General features: G+C 48.8%; 1 protein-coding gene across 1 annotated transcript in view; it reads left to right on the forward strand.

Annotated features, from left to right (window-relative positions):
- The first annotated feature begins 353 nt into the window (after positions 1–353).
- LOC128310464 (G1/S-specific cyclin-D2) overlaps positions 354–17,816 on the forward strand; it is a 36,927-nt gene continuing 19,464 nt past the window's right edge. The window contains exons 1-3 of the mRNA XM_053047112.1: positions 354–1,106; positions 1,806–2,021; positions 17,418–17,574. Of these exons, the coding sequence (XP_052903072.1) occupies positions 801–1,106; positions 1,806–2,021; positions 17,418–17,574 (679 nt within the window). The 5' untranslated portion in view covers positions 354–800. The remainder of the gene's footprint in view (positions 1,107–1,805; positions 2,022–17,417; positions 17,575–17,816) is intronic.

Here is a 17,816-nt window from a genome sequence, read left to right on the forward strand (position 1 = left end):
ACGTGTCAGTGGAGACAGTGGTGAAGCGCCGAGAAAGCCAAAAAGGATATTGTTTCAAATCGCCACACTCTCCGGTACACCGTTAACATCCTTTCACACCCGTTACCAACTCGGATTATCCAAAGTCCATCACCGAGCAAACAGGAAGCAGCCTTTTGAAATAGGACAATTGCGTCTCGTTGACCATCTTCGGTTACCTACAATTATTGCGGAAATATTGTTCGCCTGCCCTGTTCGGACATGCTTCTTTAGAAACAATCGTACCGCGCTGCCAGGAGACACACCGAGTGTAGAACGGTTTTTATTAGTTTCGTGTGAAGTTTTCGTTGAACGTCATCGGCGGCCACCTCTGCCACACATCTCTTCCTTTTCTTTCCCCCCCTCCCTCTATTCTCCCCTTTTTCCTATTCCTCCTAAAAAAAACGGTTCCGCCGGTTACAAAAATTTAGCGCACCAGTGTGTTGTTAACCGTGAGTGTCTCGAACGTCGTGAATGTCCGCACAGTAGCGGAAGAAGCCAACAAAAAGTGCAAAAAGAAGCCACGGAACGGAAGAGACAAACACACACACACACACACACACAGCCACGCAGAAGACGCCGGGCGTGCGAAACGCGCGACGTGTGTGGGTTTGTTAGAACAAAAGCAAGTCGCAATTTTTGGTGCTGTGGTGCGTTTTTCGGGGTTTTGTGAAGTAAGCGGCAAGACAATCGGCGCAACCGTTTTTAGGTTCAAGAGCGCTCCACACACCGCCCGGTTTAACCACCAAAATCCGCAAAGTTTGCGTGCAGTTTCTAAGACAATGGCACCGCAAGCAACGACGAGCGCAACATCGGTGCTAGCCATCGGGGCTGGGACCATGTGCATTTCGAACACCACGAGTACAGCTGCCCTCGGCATCGATCATCTTTCCTGCGAGGAAATCATCTTCGATGAGGTGGACAATCGGTTCGCCGAACCGGATCGGCACATGATCGCGGACGATCGTATCATCCAGAACCTGATGCGGCTAGAAACGTTGACGATGCCACACTGCAACTATTTCGGGACGGTGCAGCATAATGTTACGCCGAACATGCGCAAGATCGTCACCACGTGGATGCTGGAGGTAAGTTGTCGTTTTCCCACTTCCCCGCAAGGGTTGAAGAGGTTGTGATTGCAAAGTACTGCTTTAAGTTTCCATCATCTGGTTAGCTTTTACAGGCCAGTGCAGAGCTGCTAAAACAAAGTTGAAGAAGGAGGACTTGGAGTTTAAAGTTTCTTTATTTTACCCCCCCCGTTCAACCCGTTCGAGTCGTGTGCTTATTGGAGCATTAGCGTTTGTTAGTGTAGTTAGGCGAAGAAAAAAAAATACACCAGCACACAAAGCCCCCAAGATACCTCCATGTGCCGGTGGCTTTTTAAATAGCCATCTCCATGTTCCAAACCCCCCCCCCAACCTGTACAATTCCATACTGGGCTCTCCATCGCGAATTTTGGGAGCATAGACTTTTGTCGGCGCTGGAGGAACGAAATCGCTCGTGCGAAAAACGCCGCACACACTTTTTTTGTTTTTGGTTTTGGCAAACTACTACTAGTTCTCTCCACGAAATTCCTCTCGCGCGGACGCGCAAGCTCGCGATCATCGCTCGGCCATGCGTGGTGGTGGTGGTTGATCATCATCATTCCGCGATCTTACCCCGTTTTGCACTTGGTGTGCTCTTCTAATAACCTTGCTAATATGTTGTTTTTTTTTCCTTCTTCTCTTTCTCGCTCTCTTTTACCCCCGTTTTTGGGCATCTTCTTCAATCATCATCATCATCATCAGGTTTGCGAAGAGCAAAAGTGCGAGGAGCAAACGTTTCCACTGGCCGTGAATTTCTTCGACCGCTTCCTGTGTACCCTGCCGACCAAGCGCCACCACCTGCAGCTGCTCGGATGTAGCACCCTGCTGCTCGCGTCAAAAATTCGCCAATGTCAGCCATTAACGGTGGACGTGCTCAGTGCCTACACCGACCATGCGGTTTCGCAGGAGCAGATAAGGGTAAGTTGTGTGTGTGTGTGTGTGTGTTTCGCGGTTCGCTTTTACTCTCTCGCCACAGCAAATGCGTGTAGCAGTGTGTTGGAAAAGAAGATGTCACACCCCTACCCCTGCGCGAATGTTGCGCGGAACTCGCGAAAAACTAACCCCCCTTTTCGCTGGGTGGCGGGGGGAGATGAGGTTACTGCATGATACAAAGTATATAGGACTTGTGTGCGCGTATGGTTCTCCTCATCCACCCCGCTATTTACTTGCAGAAGGTGTGTGACGTCCATACTCGTTCTCGTTGGTGGTGTGGACGTCTTGACCAAAATCCGTGATTGTATGCGTATTTATATATACAATTGTATTCTCTATTTCGTGGAAGGAGGAAAGAAGTGGACCCGTAAGGAACCGGGGACAAATTCTATGTACATACCTACATGTTTCGTTTTTTTTAGGAGGGTAGCTTAAAACATCGCAACGCGCGTTGGATAAGAAGAGACCGCAATCGGAGACCCTCCTTATTGACTATTCATGGTGCCTCTTAAGGTTGTGCTCTTTAAATCAAACTTCACCAACTACACAGCCACACACGCACACACACACTACCCCCCCCCATCTTGAACCTGCTCCCCAGGTGGGGGGGTTTAAAAAATCCCACCCCCCAATGCGCGTGGTACGGAAGCAAGAACTCGCGCAAAAAAAAATTGCCAAAAAATTGCCAAAATAGAACCGAAACGTAAGCGCGCGCAACTGTGTATGCGTGTGGCGATTTAAAGAATTCGAATTGTGGAAATAGCACCAACTCGTCAGTCGTCTAGCACCAATGCATGCCCCTAGGAATGATGGGTGCGTGTGTATGTGTGTATGTGTGGGGGAGTGTTCTGCGGTTTTTTTTTTCTTCTTTTTGCACAAGGTTTTTGCTCTCCTATGTATTAGCTGGAAGTTACAAATTATCTCATCCACACACACACACCCCCCCCCCCCCCCTCCCATCTTGAACCTGCTCCCCAGGTTGGGGGGTTTAAAAAATCCCACCCCCCAATGCGCGTGGAACGGAAGCAAGAACTCGCGCAAAAAAAAAATTGCCAAAAAATTGCCAAAATAGCACCGAAACGTAAGCGCGCGCAACTGTGTATGCGTGTGGCGATTTAAAGAATTCGAATTGTGGAAATAGCACCAACTCGTCAGTCGTCTAGCACCAATGCATGCCCCTAGGAATGATGGGTGCGTGTGTATGTGTGTATGTGTGGGGGAGTGTTCTGCGGTTTTTTTTTTCCTCTTTTTGCACAAGGTTTTTGCTCTCCTATGTATTAGCTGGAAGTTACAAATTATCTCATCCACACACACACACCCCCCCTGGGCCATCATACAACATGTCCCCCCACCCCCTAGAAGTGTGTGTTTCACACGATCGCGAAATTCGAAAATCGATCAAAAACCACAATCTCTGTTTGTTGCACATTTGTTTCGGGGTTTAGATTATTTGCTATTCTTGCTGTCTGTAGCACAAAGTTGAACTTGCCTTTTCTATAAACGAAACAGACTTGCCACTCACCATTCTGGGGCTTTTTTTTTTGTTGTTGCAAAAATATAGACGGAAATGGGTTGGCTGATGGTAATGGGGGGGGTTAGGGAGGGACGAGATCATGCGAAAATAAATTGCGTGATAATTCAACCTTCTGGCATCCTTTCCTGGCCCCCTGTTGTTGGTTGCGGTGGTCTGTTTGATGGAGGGAGGGCTTTTGTGGTAGAGGGGGGGGTGTAATACAGACCTACACTCACGCAAAAAAAAAAACAGAAACAATCCATTAAGCGAGCAAAAGATATCACGATGATGATACTTCGAGAGAAAGAGAATTGTGTGCTGGTGAAGAAAATTGAATGGAGGAAGAGAGAGAGAGAGAAGTAGAGGGATGAAGAGAAGCATTATTCAGACACCCAGTTTTATCCTCCCCTAAATTGGACAGTCTGCGGTAGAAGTTGATCATGAAAGCTGTCTTAAAGAGAAGTCCCCCCTGTACATATGTTTCCCTTAGGGGGTTTTACGCAGTATTCAATGTCTCAGGCGCTGATATTTGAATTTGCTGTGTGAATGTGTCACCGTTTTGGTGGGAGGTGGGGAAGGAATGTGTGGTCAGTGATACACAGTTACGGTTTGCAATTAGAGGTTTCCGTCATCCGATTTAAAGAGACCACCGTTTGTTGATACGCACACCCCTGACTTACACCTGCGATAGAGGGGGGGGGGGGGGGGTTGATCGTAAAAATTTAAACAAAAACAATTAACGAAGAAGGGTAGGAAGTGATCGTCTTCGATGATCGTTCAAGAAGAACCGGCGTTGGTATCCGTCGAACCGTGAACGATAAAAAAAACTACGTGTATCCGTAAGATATGGTGAGGGAGGAGTATGGACACATACTCTATACGTGATGCCACAGGGTTGTAGGTGTCCAGTAACCGTCTTGGTGAGTTGAGGATCAGCGTGCAAAAAGGAAAATCAACTACCACCCCATCTACCAAACCTGCTTCTTCAACCGGTGCCGATTATATATTTACAGAAAGGAAAGAGAGTAGAGTCACACCATCTTTTGCACGCAAGATTGCGGAAATACGATGCCCGCAACAGGGCCCCAGCAGCCGTCAGTCAGGTTAAGCTCTATCACAACGACGGTTTTTGGTTCCGGCAACAAACAACAAAACCGTACTGTGGAAAGCGGACCATCGCTGGAATATAATTATCGCCAAGCGCCAAATAGTAACCGGTGCTTGACCGGAATTAAATACCTACATCACCCACCCCCCACCCCCCTTCGACTCTGTGATTGAGCGACGGACACGCACACACATCAATGGAGGCGATTCTTAATTCGCACACTTGCGCTGGGTGGTTGAAGCTTGGGGTGGGCATTTAAAAATCGCCTTCCGGAGTTCTGCAAGAAAAGTTCAACAAGAAGAAGCGCCATTTAAAAGGCCAACCCCCGTACACGAGGGGTGGATCACCTAAACTTAACGCTCATGCGGAAAACCACCACCCTATGTGTTGTGAGAGGGTGTAGCAATAAAAAAAGGGATATGGATACCTAGGCGCGAGAGTATATTGGTGGGTTTTTGAAGATCTTTCAAACATAAATAATACTAACTGCGCCTGTAGAGAGAACCAGCCGCAGGTTACAACAGGCCAGTATAGATCTCTGGTTGTGAATTGGTGCAGGAAAAGCGTGTTGAGCAACAAGAGGGAAGCGCAACCTCACTCACATCCATTGACGCAAGCGCGCATAAAATTTTGCAAACACAGGGCGCTGTGTGCGGCATCTCAAATTCGCACTAGAAAACGGGCAGAGCAGGAGAACAAACCACATCCCCGATTCCATGGGTCGCTTTCCTGTGGGAGCGCAGAGTGGTTTGCTGTTGGTTTTGTTTTTTAATTTTACCTCGAGATTTTTAGGCGAAGAAGCGCGCACAGCGTGCCCCACTCCCAACGAAGCGGGGGTTTGTGTAGTAGCAGCGAGGCCGAGCCGTGTGCTGCGCCATCAGCTCTTTTTTTTTGCTGCATGAAAAAGATGGTGAAAAATGGATGCATCAGTTTTTGTGTGCGGTTACAACACAGCGCTACACGGACGTTTCCCACGCTTCCCACGGGAAGAAACGGCCAAGAGTTTTTCCATGCCCATGTAGTCAAATATGGTAAAGGAGATACGACCCCGACGTCGGCCGGCAGAAGAAATGTTCTCTTGCGACGACACATACGTTCACACACAACCATTGCTGCTGCGGGAAATGAACGAAGTACAGTTTGCAAATCGGACAGAGCTGCTCTCGCGGGCGCGCAAATAAAAGCGAACGAAAGATGGGAGGATGACACATCCTCCCGCGGCGGTGTTTGGACCACATTTGCCACCATAACCCAACAAATGGGCTTAATTAAACAAATCCTGACGTACCACGACGCACACCACCAACAACAAACGTCCAAGGATCACGCATCGGTGACATTGCCATTGCCGAAAAATCCACCGAACTTGAAGTGTGGGGTGTTGGGGTGAGAGTCGTTACATATCCGCTCTAACTCCGGATGTGGTATGTCTGTATGACGCTAATCCATCACGCCCGAACGGACGTGTCTTGCTCTCTTTTTTTTCTCCTGTCTGTGTGCATTTTAGCCCGCCGGTTTTCGGCTTTTGTGCCCAATTTGCGCGCACGGCGACGGCGGCACCGTTGTCCCGATTTAGTTACCCAAAAATAAGTGAATATTTTTGGGTTTGCTGAACCGAATGCGGCCGCCCGCCCGGCCCGCCCGCGGTACAACGGGACCCAAACAAAGCACGCGTTAGGTTTTCTGGAAATGGTTGAATGAACGATCTCCGGACCGGCGGCGACATCTCTCCCTTCAACCACCACCGCGGTCTCCGCTAAACCTACTCCGGGGCTCGAGATAAAGACTGCCGAATGTGGTGCTGTGTTTGAGCTTCTCGGTGCGGTGTTGTAGTATGCCGGCCCACCGTAATACGATATCAATCAAACCCAATTAAGCGCAAAATTTTCTTCACTATGTGGACCATCAACCCACAAAGCCTTTTTTTTTTTTTGGGATGTGCGAGGGAGGACATACACGGCTCTGCGCCATCTCACCCGTATGTGAGAATGTCAAAGCGGCCCCTGCTGACGAAGGTGCCAACAATCGTGTGCATGCCCCGAGCGCGCCTGGATTGCAATTCTCCGTTTCCTTCGTTATTGCAATCAGAAATCATTGGCGATGATGATGATGGTGTGTTGGACATTCTGCGTGCAACGAAAGGAACGAACTCCTCCGACAAAGGGGACTATCCGCAAGCGGACCACGAGAAGATCGCACATTCGGGGTATATATCTTCACATTTTAGACGGGAGAAAGATTCTTCTCGCCCTCGGAAAAGGTTCTGGATGGTTTGGAAGGGCCCCACGACAAATGCGACGCCGTCTTCGCGTGTTGTGTGGAGGAGAAGGCAGAAGCGCCAACCATAACTTTTTTGTTTTGTTTTACTGGCGTGTTTACTGAACCGAACCTCCTATCTGGATCCGGACGATATGTGTGTTGCAAGAATTGGACGAGCCGGTCGAGAGAGAGAGAGAAAGGATCTCTTGGTGTGGTGCGGGGTGGAAGGCTGGCTGGAGATATATGTTTGTGAAAAAATGATTTACATTTATTATGTGGCGTGTAAGTTGGTTAGCCTTTCCTTCGTTTCCTTTCTGCTAAATCGGACGGGTGGTGGGATTTCGAAGGGACACACAGTGTGAGGGATAATGGAGAGCGTCGTCGTATGCTCGTCGTCTCTCGGTCTCCAGCTCACGTTCTTTCACTGATCCGTCGTCCACACGTACCGAAAGACGGTCTCTCGATATTATGGTGTACCCCCATCGCACTCTGCAAAAGGAGAACCGCGCGGGGCATCATAACGAGGGCACTATGTATGTGCCGCCGACCTCCCCAAAACAACATCATGTTATCGTACAACATTCGTGTGTGCGTGCGTTTGTTTGCGCGCCAATAAGCCTTACCGCTCCGCAGACGACGGGGGGGCGGTGTGCGGGATCGGGTGCCTTTTTTTCTCAATGAAATATTCCAGCGGGCCCCCCAAAAACTCTGCCTGCGCCCTCCCTTCCACAAGTGCAAAGAGAAGAAGGAAGCGTAAAATCTGGCGCGCTTCAACAGGCAGTTGAGCGTGTGCGCGCGCGCGCGGGATATTTTGCGCTTGGGTTTTTCTGCACCGGAGGAGGTTTTGATCGACGAAAAGGTGGTGTGGATGGTGTGTGAAGGGGAAAGGAAGAAGCTTCATTGATCTTTTCATATTCCATCCCACAAAAGAGAGCCTCGTTCAAATAGTTGGTTGTATCTACTAACTGGGGGGGAAGAGGAAAAAGAGAGAGAGAGAGTTACAGGCGAGAAACAGCTGAAGAGGACATGATGGGTTCTGGTTGTTGTCCAGTTTTGTCTATCGTTTTAGGTACCCAGGAACAACCACCGAAAGAGAAATAGCAAGAGCATGCTACTCAAACACACGGGGATAAAGTGGCTTTTTGTGAATGCATGGTGTAGCAGGGGATGAAGGCGCAGACCTTTTAGCAGACGACCAAAGCCCCCCAGAACGCTGCCCAAAACCTGATTCGGAACTGATCCACTCTCGAGAGAGAGAGTGTGCGCCGAAAGATACGACTTCAGAACACCACACCGCACCACAGCTAAGCTGGCTGACTATGTTCCTAATCTTTATCTCGAATCTCGCTACAACCTCTCCAACCGAGGTGAGGTCGTTCATATCGCCCGCGAACAGGATAACAAAAGATCACGCAACACTCCTAGGTGTGTGGAGGAACGTTCGATCCGTCCTTTACGTTGCTAGAAGGCCTCCAAGAGCCCCTATGTTTAGCGAACGAGTTCGGCGGGGACGACGACAGTTCACAGAGTCAGTCTGCGTGTTTCCTGTCGTCGTATCTTCGAAGGAGGTCTTTTCGGCACCCGGGGTAATGCGATGCAAAAAAAAAAAGGAAGTCAAAAGAATCTCTATCGCCAAAAACAAGAAAAGATGGCAAGGCAGAGGTGTGTGGAGATCGTTCCTGCGATTCCCAGCGGCAGAAATGTTATGTGTGCAGGTCGTCGTGGCATTCTATCACAAGAACCAAACAAACAACAGAAAAAACCACCACTGCACATACAACTCTGTTGTTATTAGTGTGCGTGAGCAAGATCACCGGAATATCCAATTTGTGGACAGTCGTCCGGGGAAGGAGATACCCGGTGGTTCGCGCGCATTTCTTCTGCGGTTTTGTGTATCGGTTAGGACCACCGGCGCATAATTTGTGCACTCTTTTGCTTGCCCCCTCGCCTTCCAGGGACCCCGCCGCCCCCCCTGCACACATTTTCCTCACGTTCTTCGGACCTCTCTCACATTTATGCTTCATGTTTCGAGACAACTTCCACCATCCCTCAATGGTTTTTGACTCTCGGCGGCGTTTGTCCCCAACTCGTCCGCGATTCGTATGGTGTTGTTACTGGTGCGCTTTCTCAGATGGGTTTTTGGTACGGAAGGTTCTTCACCGTGGACAAACCATCCTCCACCAAGCAACCACCGACGACGGCCGTTCACAAGCATATATGTGTGTGTGTGTGTATGTGGTTAAGGAAATGGAGGAATCTCGATCATAAAACTCGATCTTCCCCCGTCACAACTCCCTGAGTATGCTGAACCAACCCCCCCGGTGTGGTGACACCGGGGCCGCGGTGGGGAGACGACACCCCGCGGGGGCAAGTGCAGTTCTTTTCTCACTGTCGAATTCCGATGTCGCTAAAACACCAGTGTGCTCCATAGATGGAAGAGTTTGCAGAGCAGCAAACGACACAGTGTGGTGGCCCCAAAGGAGAGTGTACGGTACTTGATGCCCCGGCCGGCTCTCAGGTTCGTGCAGTTCCGAGAGGAGTATTTAAAACCTCGGCCAAAAAAGCGCGCAAAAATACGCATCACTCTTCAACCCGCGCGTCGTCTACCGCCTGTTCAAGAATGGAGGTGATGTAGCCGCCACAGAACCCCAGACGACACGCACTCTCTCCAGGAAGAAATCCTCCAAAATGCGATCCTCCGGACAACAGAAAGGGAGAGCGGACCCAATGGAAGAATGCCAATTGTGTGGTGTGCCTTTGGGTCCCCCCAAACCTTCCCGGGGAGGAGAGGACCCTTTTTGGTGGCACCCCGTCGAACGTTAGGGAAGCAAAAAGAGAATGAGATAACTGCCTAAACCCCCCGTGTACCTCCTCTCTATACCCGGTGCGACGACCCCCAGTGCTTGCGTATGTTTACCACCGGTCTGGTTCTGGCAGTGGAGGACATATGCGAAAGTGCGCGTGTACTCCGCAACATGGCGAAGACAGCAACAGCAGCAGCAAAAAAAACAACAGGGAGGAAGGCTTACTTTGCGCGGGCATGCTGGCATGTTGTATGTCGGCGCACCAAGCGTCTTGTGGTTTTGGGGCGCGAGATATTGGCGCACAACGTTAGCGCGCGGGCAGTTGGCGGAGTCTCGGGTATCAGCGATACCGAGCCACGAGAAATTCCTTTCGTCTGTTTCCCAGAAACACACACACAGGAACGATATGTGGAGAGGATCAACAAAAAAAAAAGCACGCGAGAAACAGCACAGCCCACCACCGTGAAGAAATCCAGAATGAATTGGTGTATATCCTCAAGAAGCAGGAAGAATGTAGAAGAACAGCGAGAATACCCAAAGTAGGTGATCGTGCCCGGTGAGGCTGCGCACCCGAAAGTAGTGGTGGGGGAATCTAACTCATTTGAGGTATTTAAATCCGAGTCAATGAGTTCCAGCTCCTTAACTCACTCATAAAGATTTAATTTTTTTTAGGAAACTCGTGAAGCGGAAGGTCATTTCCAAACATGTGAATTGATCACAGCAAAGCATAAATTCGCAAATCAACTCACTCATTCTCAGTAACTCAAATAACTCATAGGTGAATCAAATCATGAGTTTGATAGGTGTCATGAAGTGTTATAATCTCAGTTAACTCACTCATGATTTAAATCATGAGTTGATAGAAAAAATAGATTTAATAAGACATATTTAAGTAATAAATTTGTGAAGGTAGCCTTGATGAATTAACTCCTCACTTAACTCACTCTGTGAGTTGACTTGTGAGTTTTGATGGTGCAGTCGTGCAGAGTAAAATCACAGTTGTATCGAATTATCCAACTCGCTGTGAATGAGAGAGAGTTATAAATACTCTTCTAGGAGATTCAGTGATCAACTCACTCTCTAATACGATTTAAATCATTCTGAATCACTCTGAATCATTGTGCACAATCACCACTACCCGTAAGGAGCCGGCGTGGACAACCGAATCGCTGCCATCCTCCAAACTTCCACTGCAAAAAACCACTCCTCCGGGGAACCTTTTATCCGATATTCAACCTTGTCCCCCTAACTCCTCTCGTGTGAGATGGTTAGTGTGCGCCCCTGTGATGCTGCTTGGTCTTCCGCGCACAGTCGCGCGATCCCTGCAGCCAAAGATCCTGAAAAATGAGTTTACAACATTTTCACACGTTATTCAATCGGGTTGGTGGTGTGTGCTTCTTGTGCGTGTTTCCTTTTTTTTTCTCGCGGTCGTTGTTTTCGTATGTGTTTTTTTTTGTTGTTTTCTTCTATCTCTGTTTCCCTTTGCCGCGATCTATTCTTCTTTTATTAGTATTTTTATTTGCCTTCTGCCTTTGTCCTTCACCCACCTATCGAACCTCCTGGAGTCGTCACTGCTTCGCCTCGTTGTCGTGTCACCGCTATATTCTTTCTGCAGCACCATCGCCGTCCACGCCATCCACGTGAAGTTATGCTCGTTTAGCTGAGTTTTTGGCCTTTAAAAAAGTTCCCCCCCCCCCCCCCCCATGCTCCCCAGATGCGTGTTTTCTTGATGGTGGTGGGGGTTTTGTTGTTTTACGGTTTTCGCATACTTTAACGGGCTTCCTTCGGGTTTTTTTGGCGGGCGGCGGCGTGCCTTTTTAAGCCGCACGGCCTGTCTCGCCTCATCCGTCTGCTGCTTTGCCTCCCCATTCGGTTGGTGCGGCACATCGTCGATTTTTCGGAGGCCTTGTTTTGTATCCTTTTCTCTCCCCTTCTTCTGTATATTTGCTTCTCTTTTTTGTGTTTTTTGGCTCACTGTGTGTCCTCTTGCGTTCCTAGTTCTTCTTTTGCGCTTTGGCTTAAGCTGCTTCTCCTGCTGGGTTCCTTTTTTGCTGCTGCTGGCTAGTCTTCTTGTGCATGCTTGTTATCTCTGCAGTTTTGCCGCGCCGCTGATCGTCGTCCGTTGTTCGGTATTTGGCTGGTTTTGTGTGTGGTTTGGTATGCCGAAGAACGCGCAAAACCTTCCACTTCGTCCAAACCCCGCAGATTTCGCTTTCCAGTTAGAAGAAGTTCTGCTCTTTAAATGGGGGGGTACACCTTTCGGTACCTTTGCCTTTTATTGCTGACTAGCCCTTGGTCATGTGTGTTGGCAAGTTTTGCTCTGGACCATGGGCCTGTATTTGTGCGGATGGGATTTTATGCCCTTGTTCTCCTCTTCACCTTCACCGCCCTTGTACTTCACTGCTGTGGAGTCCCTGTTGTTGCCCACCGACACAGGGTCGGGTTCGCAGGATCTGATCCGGGCCACCACCACCTCCTGGGAACAGATTCGTTCGTACATCTCCGGGACGGGCGCGAAAGTGCAAAGCAGAGGATGAGATCGCACGAGGATGCGAATCAAACAGAAGAAAGCCACCTCGGTGTGGAATGTTGAATGAAGAGAAAGAGAGAGAGAGAGAGAGAGAGAGAGAGAGAGAGAGAGAGAGAGAGAGAAGGACCAAAAGCAAACGAAACGATTCAACAGGTCGGGGCGAGAAAAACCTGCTGCAGAGTGATAGGGGAGGAAGGTGTAGAGTACAAAAGGATGAAAAGAGGGGATGGCCACCCTCCTCCCGGTGGAAGAATACCGACGGCTTTTATAGTTTATATGGGAATCCACGGTTTTGTGGTAGCCCGCGTCCCCATTGAAGGAGAGCGCGGGCCGGCCGGGCCGGCCTGGGCATTATTTAATTTTTAAGGGTCCATTTCTTTTTTCGCCCACGGATTTTATTTTCTTCCTTCCTTTCGGAACCACCCCCAAACGTGTGCCTCGTCCCCCTCGTCCCCCCCTCTCTCTCTCTCTCTTGGGAAGGATACAGCGAGACCGAGCCTTTTATTAAACGATTTCCACGAAGTCTACGAATCGGCAGGGAAAATCAATGGCAAGCGGCAGAAACTCCTTATTTTTGCGTGTTCTGCCTTGGATCACCTTCATTTGTGGTGTTGTTCTTCTATCTCACAAGACGCAGAAAAGCAGCAAGGCTCTTCTCCTCCGTGTGTGTGTGTGTGTAGTGTTTCGATCGATCTTTCGAAGCGTTTGCTTTATTTTTGGCGCTCCCGCGCTATATAAAAGAGCCTGTTTCTTCTCCTCTAACAAGCTTTCCGTTTCTTCGCGACCAGAAGGACAGCGTTGTTGTGGAGCGAGCGCCGCCGGGGGTTGGAGAGGAGATCCATCCGCGCATCGCGGTCGTCCCTTCTTTCGCATGGCGCGCAACATATATATATCCACACCCTCCACCGAGAATGGAATGCTGTTCTCACTTTTTTCGGCAGTTTTTTTTTGTTGTTATTTCTCATTCCTCTGTTCTGTGTGTGAGCGCGCGCCCGTTAGAGTTGTGTGAGCGATGTTATCGTGGCCTCTTGTGTCCACCGCAGCACCACACAACAGAAGAGGCACGTTATGGTGGTAAGATTTTGTGCTTTTAGGTAACGGAGGGGGAATATCATGTGTTAGTCGTGTCCTGCTGCCGTGGTTGCTGATGGTGGTCACCTTCTTCAATTCCCACACCCGCCTGGGGGAGAGAGGCAGCGAAAAAAGGACCCCCCGAAAAAGAGAAGGTAGTTGATCAAAAGCCGTTTTATATATGGCCCCAAAGGAATCGTCTTCTGGTGGTGCCCCCCGCGCATCCTGTTTTGGGGAGGGGGTGTTTTGGAACGCTGGAATTGACGCTGTGGTGTAACTTTTGGTCCTGATCTTGGTCGGGTTTTTGGCAAAACGGGGGCAAAGCCACTGCGCTCTCTTGTAGAGAGACCCTGCTTTTAGCTGCCGGTTTGTTGGTGATTGCCTTTTTGTGTGTGTGTGTGGGCCCTCTTCGTGGTGTGGTGCCCTGTTATCTTCCAGATCATCAATCAAATCGAAGCAGTAAACGAACGATTTTGTTTAGTGTCTGTGTGTGTCTTCCTTTTTCCCAAGTTAGCCAATGGTCTTTCCATCTTTTGCACCTTCGCGCAGTCCTTTTTTGTGTTGCTTGGACTCGCTCTCTCTCCCTCTCTGGCCCCGCCAACCTTATGCGCCCTTATGCTTCCCAGTTACCAAGCGGCGGCGCCCCCAAAGACGGATTGCAAACGAGAGAGGGTCCGGTTGGTTGGTGTGATGGTTGGGTTCGGAATCGAATTTTAACCGTATCGAAAATCCTGCACACCCGCGTCCATCCCTGTGTCGTGGCTTCTCCTTGTAGAGCCAGTATTTTTTTTTGTTGCTTGTTGCGTCAAATCACACCAGGATCTTTTTTTTTCTTTCAATTCATTACTCGAGTTTAGAATGGAATGGTTTGCTGAGCGCGCGCTGTCTTATTGTGTGTGTGTCTTCGGCAACAAAGCGCACCCCCTGTTCGGCATTCGCGTTTTTAAGCGCTTTCCCTTGAAGGATATACACCAACAAAACACAATAATAATGATGATAAAAATGCGAAGAGGTTCCAGCGTGCGCTGTACACGATCTTTGCAAGAATCACGCACGAAGACGCGGGGCCAACCTTCCGTTTGCGACCGCGGGACAAATTCGAGCGATCGGAACCGAATATAACCAGCCAGGGGGGGCTCTCTTGCGTTCCCTCAATATGTTTATGCGTATACCTCCTCCTCCCGCCCGTGTCAGTGGATCGCAGATCAGCGGACTCTATAAGGGTTGGTTTATTTTCTTAAAGTATGCTTTTTGCTGCTGCCCGGGGTCCGTTCGCACGATCATATTTTTTTTTTGCTGTTGTTGATGCTTGTTCCTCACTTTGATCTCTCGATGATGATTTGGTTAAATTTGGTTTTTTTTCCTTTGCGTAAAAGGATCTTCTCACCGAGGGCGCGCGCGCGCGCACTCCTTCCTTTTGCCGTGCTCCACGGGTGGGACACAAAACACACAGGTATAAATCCAACAATTCCATCCTTTTATTTTATATGGCCCGAGCTCGCTCTCCCAGCAAGCAAAATCGCCAGGAAGAGAAACACACGACGGTGCGCGCGATGTCGTTGATTTGAGCGCGGAGATTTGATGATTGCGAATGATTTGGTGCTGGGGGTGGGATGATGGCCAGAAAACGCGCCGCGGTGTGTGGACGATTATGAGATTTTCTTTTTATGATTCTGATCTTTACTTTTTTTATTTTTAGTGCTGATTCTCTGTCTCTCTCTGTTGTTTGTTGTTGTGTTACTTTGCCGACTGCCGAACTCACTCCTTCCAACGGGCGGCGTGTGTGTTTTGTGCTGCACGATCCTCTACAAGCGAAGTTCTTCCACCTTTGGAAAGAGAGAGGCCTCACGATCCTTTATTTTGCGGGACTTGACGCAGAGGGGAGGAAAACAGCACGACCAAAAGGGAGGAAGATATGCGCGTATCGCCATAAATGCGCAAATGAGGCTTACCGAACGGTTTCCAGCGGATTCCATTCATCAAACAATCCCATAACACGAACCCAGGGCGAGAGAAGAAAAGGTTCCGAAGGGAAGAAGAGCACACAAACACATACTCTGGCACCGGAAGATGCAGCCGTACGGTTTTGTCACCCTGTAAGATGAAGCGAGATTGACCAAATCTCGCCGTTTGATGGATGCAAAAACCGTACGGAGTTACCCTCCCCAAAACCCAAATGATTGCGGGCACTGTAATATCCTCGGAGAGAGACGTGCGGGATGATTAAGCTGTGGCGCACAATTTGCCCGTGACCAGAAGAGGGGGAAGAAAAGGAAAAGAATGCTAAGAAGAGGAAACAATTTGATCGGCGACCACCAGGAAGATAGAGAGATTCTCGGTGTCCCCGTCCCGGGTCATGCAGATATTCATCAATCAAAATCTCACTCCGGGTTGGTTTGTTGTTCCCCCCGATGCACGTTTCACTCGTGTACTACTGCTCTGCACTGTCCGTGTTTTTCGTCCGGACGTGCATATTGATGGTAGATGCAATAGCGCCCGAGCCATCACACACACACCGCAAGCTGCGATTTATTATACCGTCCCATATAATCCTGCGGTCACTCACTCGGAAGACAAAGGGGGAAAAACTCACAACTCACAACAAAGAGCGGACTAAAGGAAGACGATGGTGGATGGTTGACCCCCATCACAACGTTGGGTTGTTAAAACATTTGCATAACCCCTCGCCGCGCATGTAAGGACAAAAGCGCAGGACGAATGGGAAGACGTTATGTTTTCAAGGAGAGGGGGCTTACAGAAAAACAACCTATAAAATGGTAGTTGCATGCATCACTAGACCCCAGATTCCGACGCTGTATGGACATTATAATTGTATACATCTTTCGGGCACGATAGAGCCCCTTAAAACTGAAAGATGTCCTAGCTCTCTCGTTCGTGTAGCGCGTGTAAAATTTAACGGTTTTTCCGTTTTATTCTTCGAAGACGTTAAAGGTTCAACTCCAATGCCGGGTGCAATTAATTACGGTAACCGTCGCAACGGAGCTGCAAGCGTTAAAATGTACCTTATGCTATCCTCTCCTTGGGGTCCTTCAAAATATACAAGGTTAGCGCCGCCACCCCGCGGGGCACACATGTGTCCATCGTTTCACGATCGACTGTGCACGAAATTTATGCAAAGTGTGCCCAACCGCCGGACATACCTCTCACACAAGGCTTTCAAAGGACACGCGCGCCCTTTTGGAGAAGAAATTCTTGAGGATCCTTTTTTTCCCCGGGGGAGAGTTGTTGGAACACGCGCCAATGTGTTGCTTAAGAATGCCACGTTCCGGAATAAATTTAAGCAATTCTCTATATCTCTTTGGTTATGATGGGGTCGTAAGTGAGGTAGAATTGTATATCCTGCCATATGTCTTCACTCGTGCCCCATTCACTCGTCCATGGCTTATCTTTAATCGGCGTGGAACAGTTGGCTGATTATCCTTGCTGCTCCTTTTTATTCATTAAGGACGATTCTGGTTATCGTAAATATAGGCAGTCCCCGAGATACGCGGATTCGGAGATACGCGGTTTTTGGAAATTTGACAGCTGAGCTAGTTTATAGCACAAAATTTAAGCAAAATGGTGAAAATTTGGTCGAAAATATCTTTTATGTCACATAAAACATTTGTTTTTAGTTTATTTTAATGTAACCTTTCTAAATATCGCCTAATCCGTTGCATAAATCAAATGCAGAGAAGGAAGTCAACTCTGTGACTTTGAGGTATAAACGAAATTGCACCAGGATTCGACTTACGCGGAAATTCGAGTTACGCGGATTTTTCCCGGGTTATAGCGGTCCGCTATAATAGCGTATTTCGGGGACTGCCTGTATTCGTTATATAGAAACTTCAAAGGGCTAAAGTAAGATAATTGAGTTTGAGAAGAATCATTCATATGAATCTTTAGTGAGGAGTCATTCAAATCAGGATTTGACTCACATTCAAATTTTGGATGATTTTCAGAGGATTCAAGAATTTTTCAAGTAGAGTTTCAGATTCATTGATTCAGTTACATTCAACACTAATTGTCATCAGCAGTCCCAACTGTCAACTGATCCACTTATCTCTCTCTCTCTCTTCTTCTGTATCCTTTCCAGAACTGGGAGCTGCTGTTGATCACCAAGCTCACATGGAATATCAATGCGGTGACAGCATACGACTACGTGGACCACATTCTGGAACGCTCCAAATGGGGTTCGGAAGATGCCCGGCTGCGCGAACATGCGCACACACTGATACATGTCTGCAACACAGGTAAGTCTAACCACAAAATATCCTTCTCGGCCCGGACAACACACAAAACGGCAGGTCGTCGTCCAATTCCTGCTTTGCCGTGCGCGCACAATTAAGCAATTTTGACAACGTGCGCGCCCGGTGTGTTGTTTTGCGTTCGTTAATTGTCAAAGCATTCCCTCGCTGGCGATGACGACGGTGGGTAAGAAGATGGTCGTGTTGTGCCGTCCCTTCGCCCGAGTCTCGGTGGCCATTGCTGTTAT

This window comes from Anopheles moucheti, chromosome 2 (assembly GCF_943734755.1).
Source record: "Anopheles moucheti chromosome 2, idAnoMoucSN_F20_07, whole genome shotgun sequence".
Taxonomy (NCBI): domain Eukaryota; kingdom Metazoa; phylum Arthropoda; class Insecta; order Diptera; family Culicidae; genus Anopheles; species Anopheles moucheti.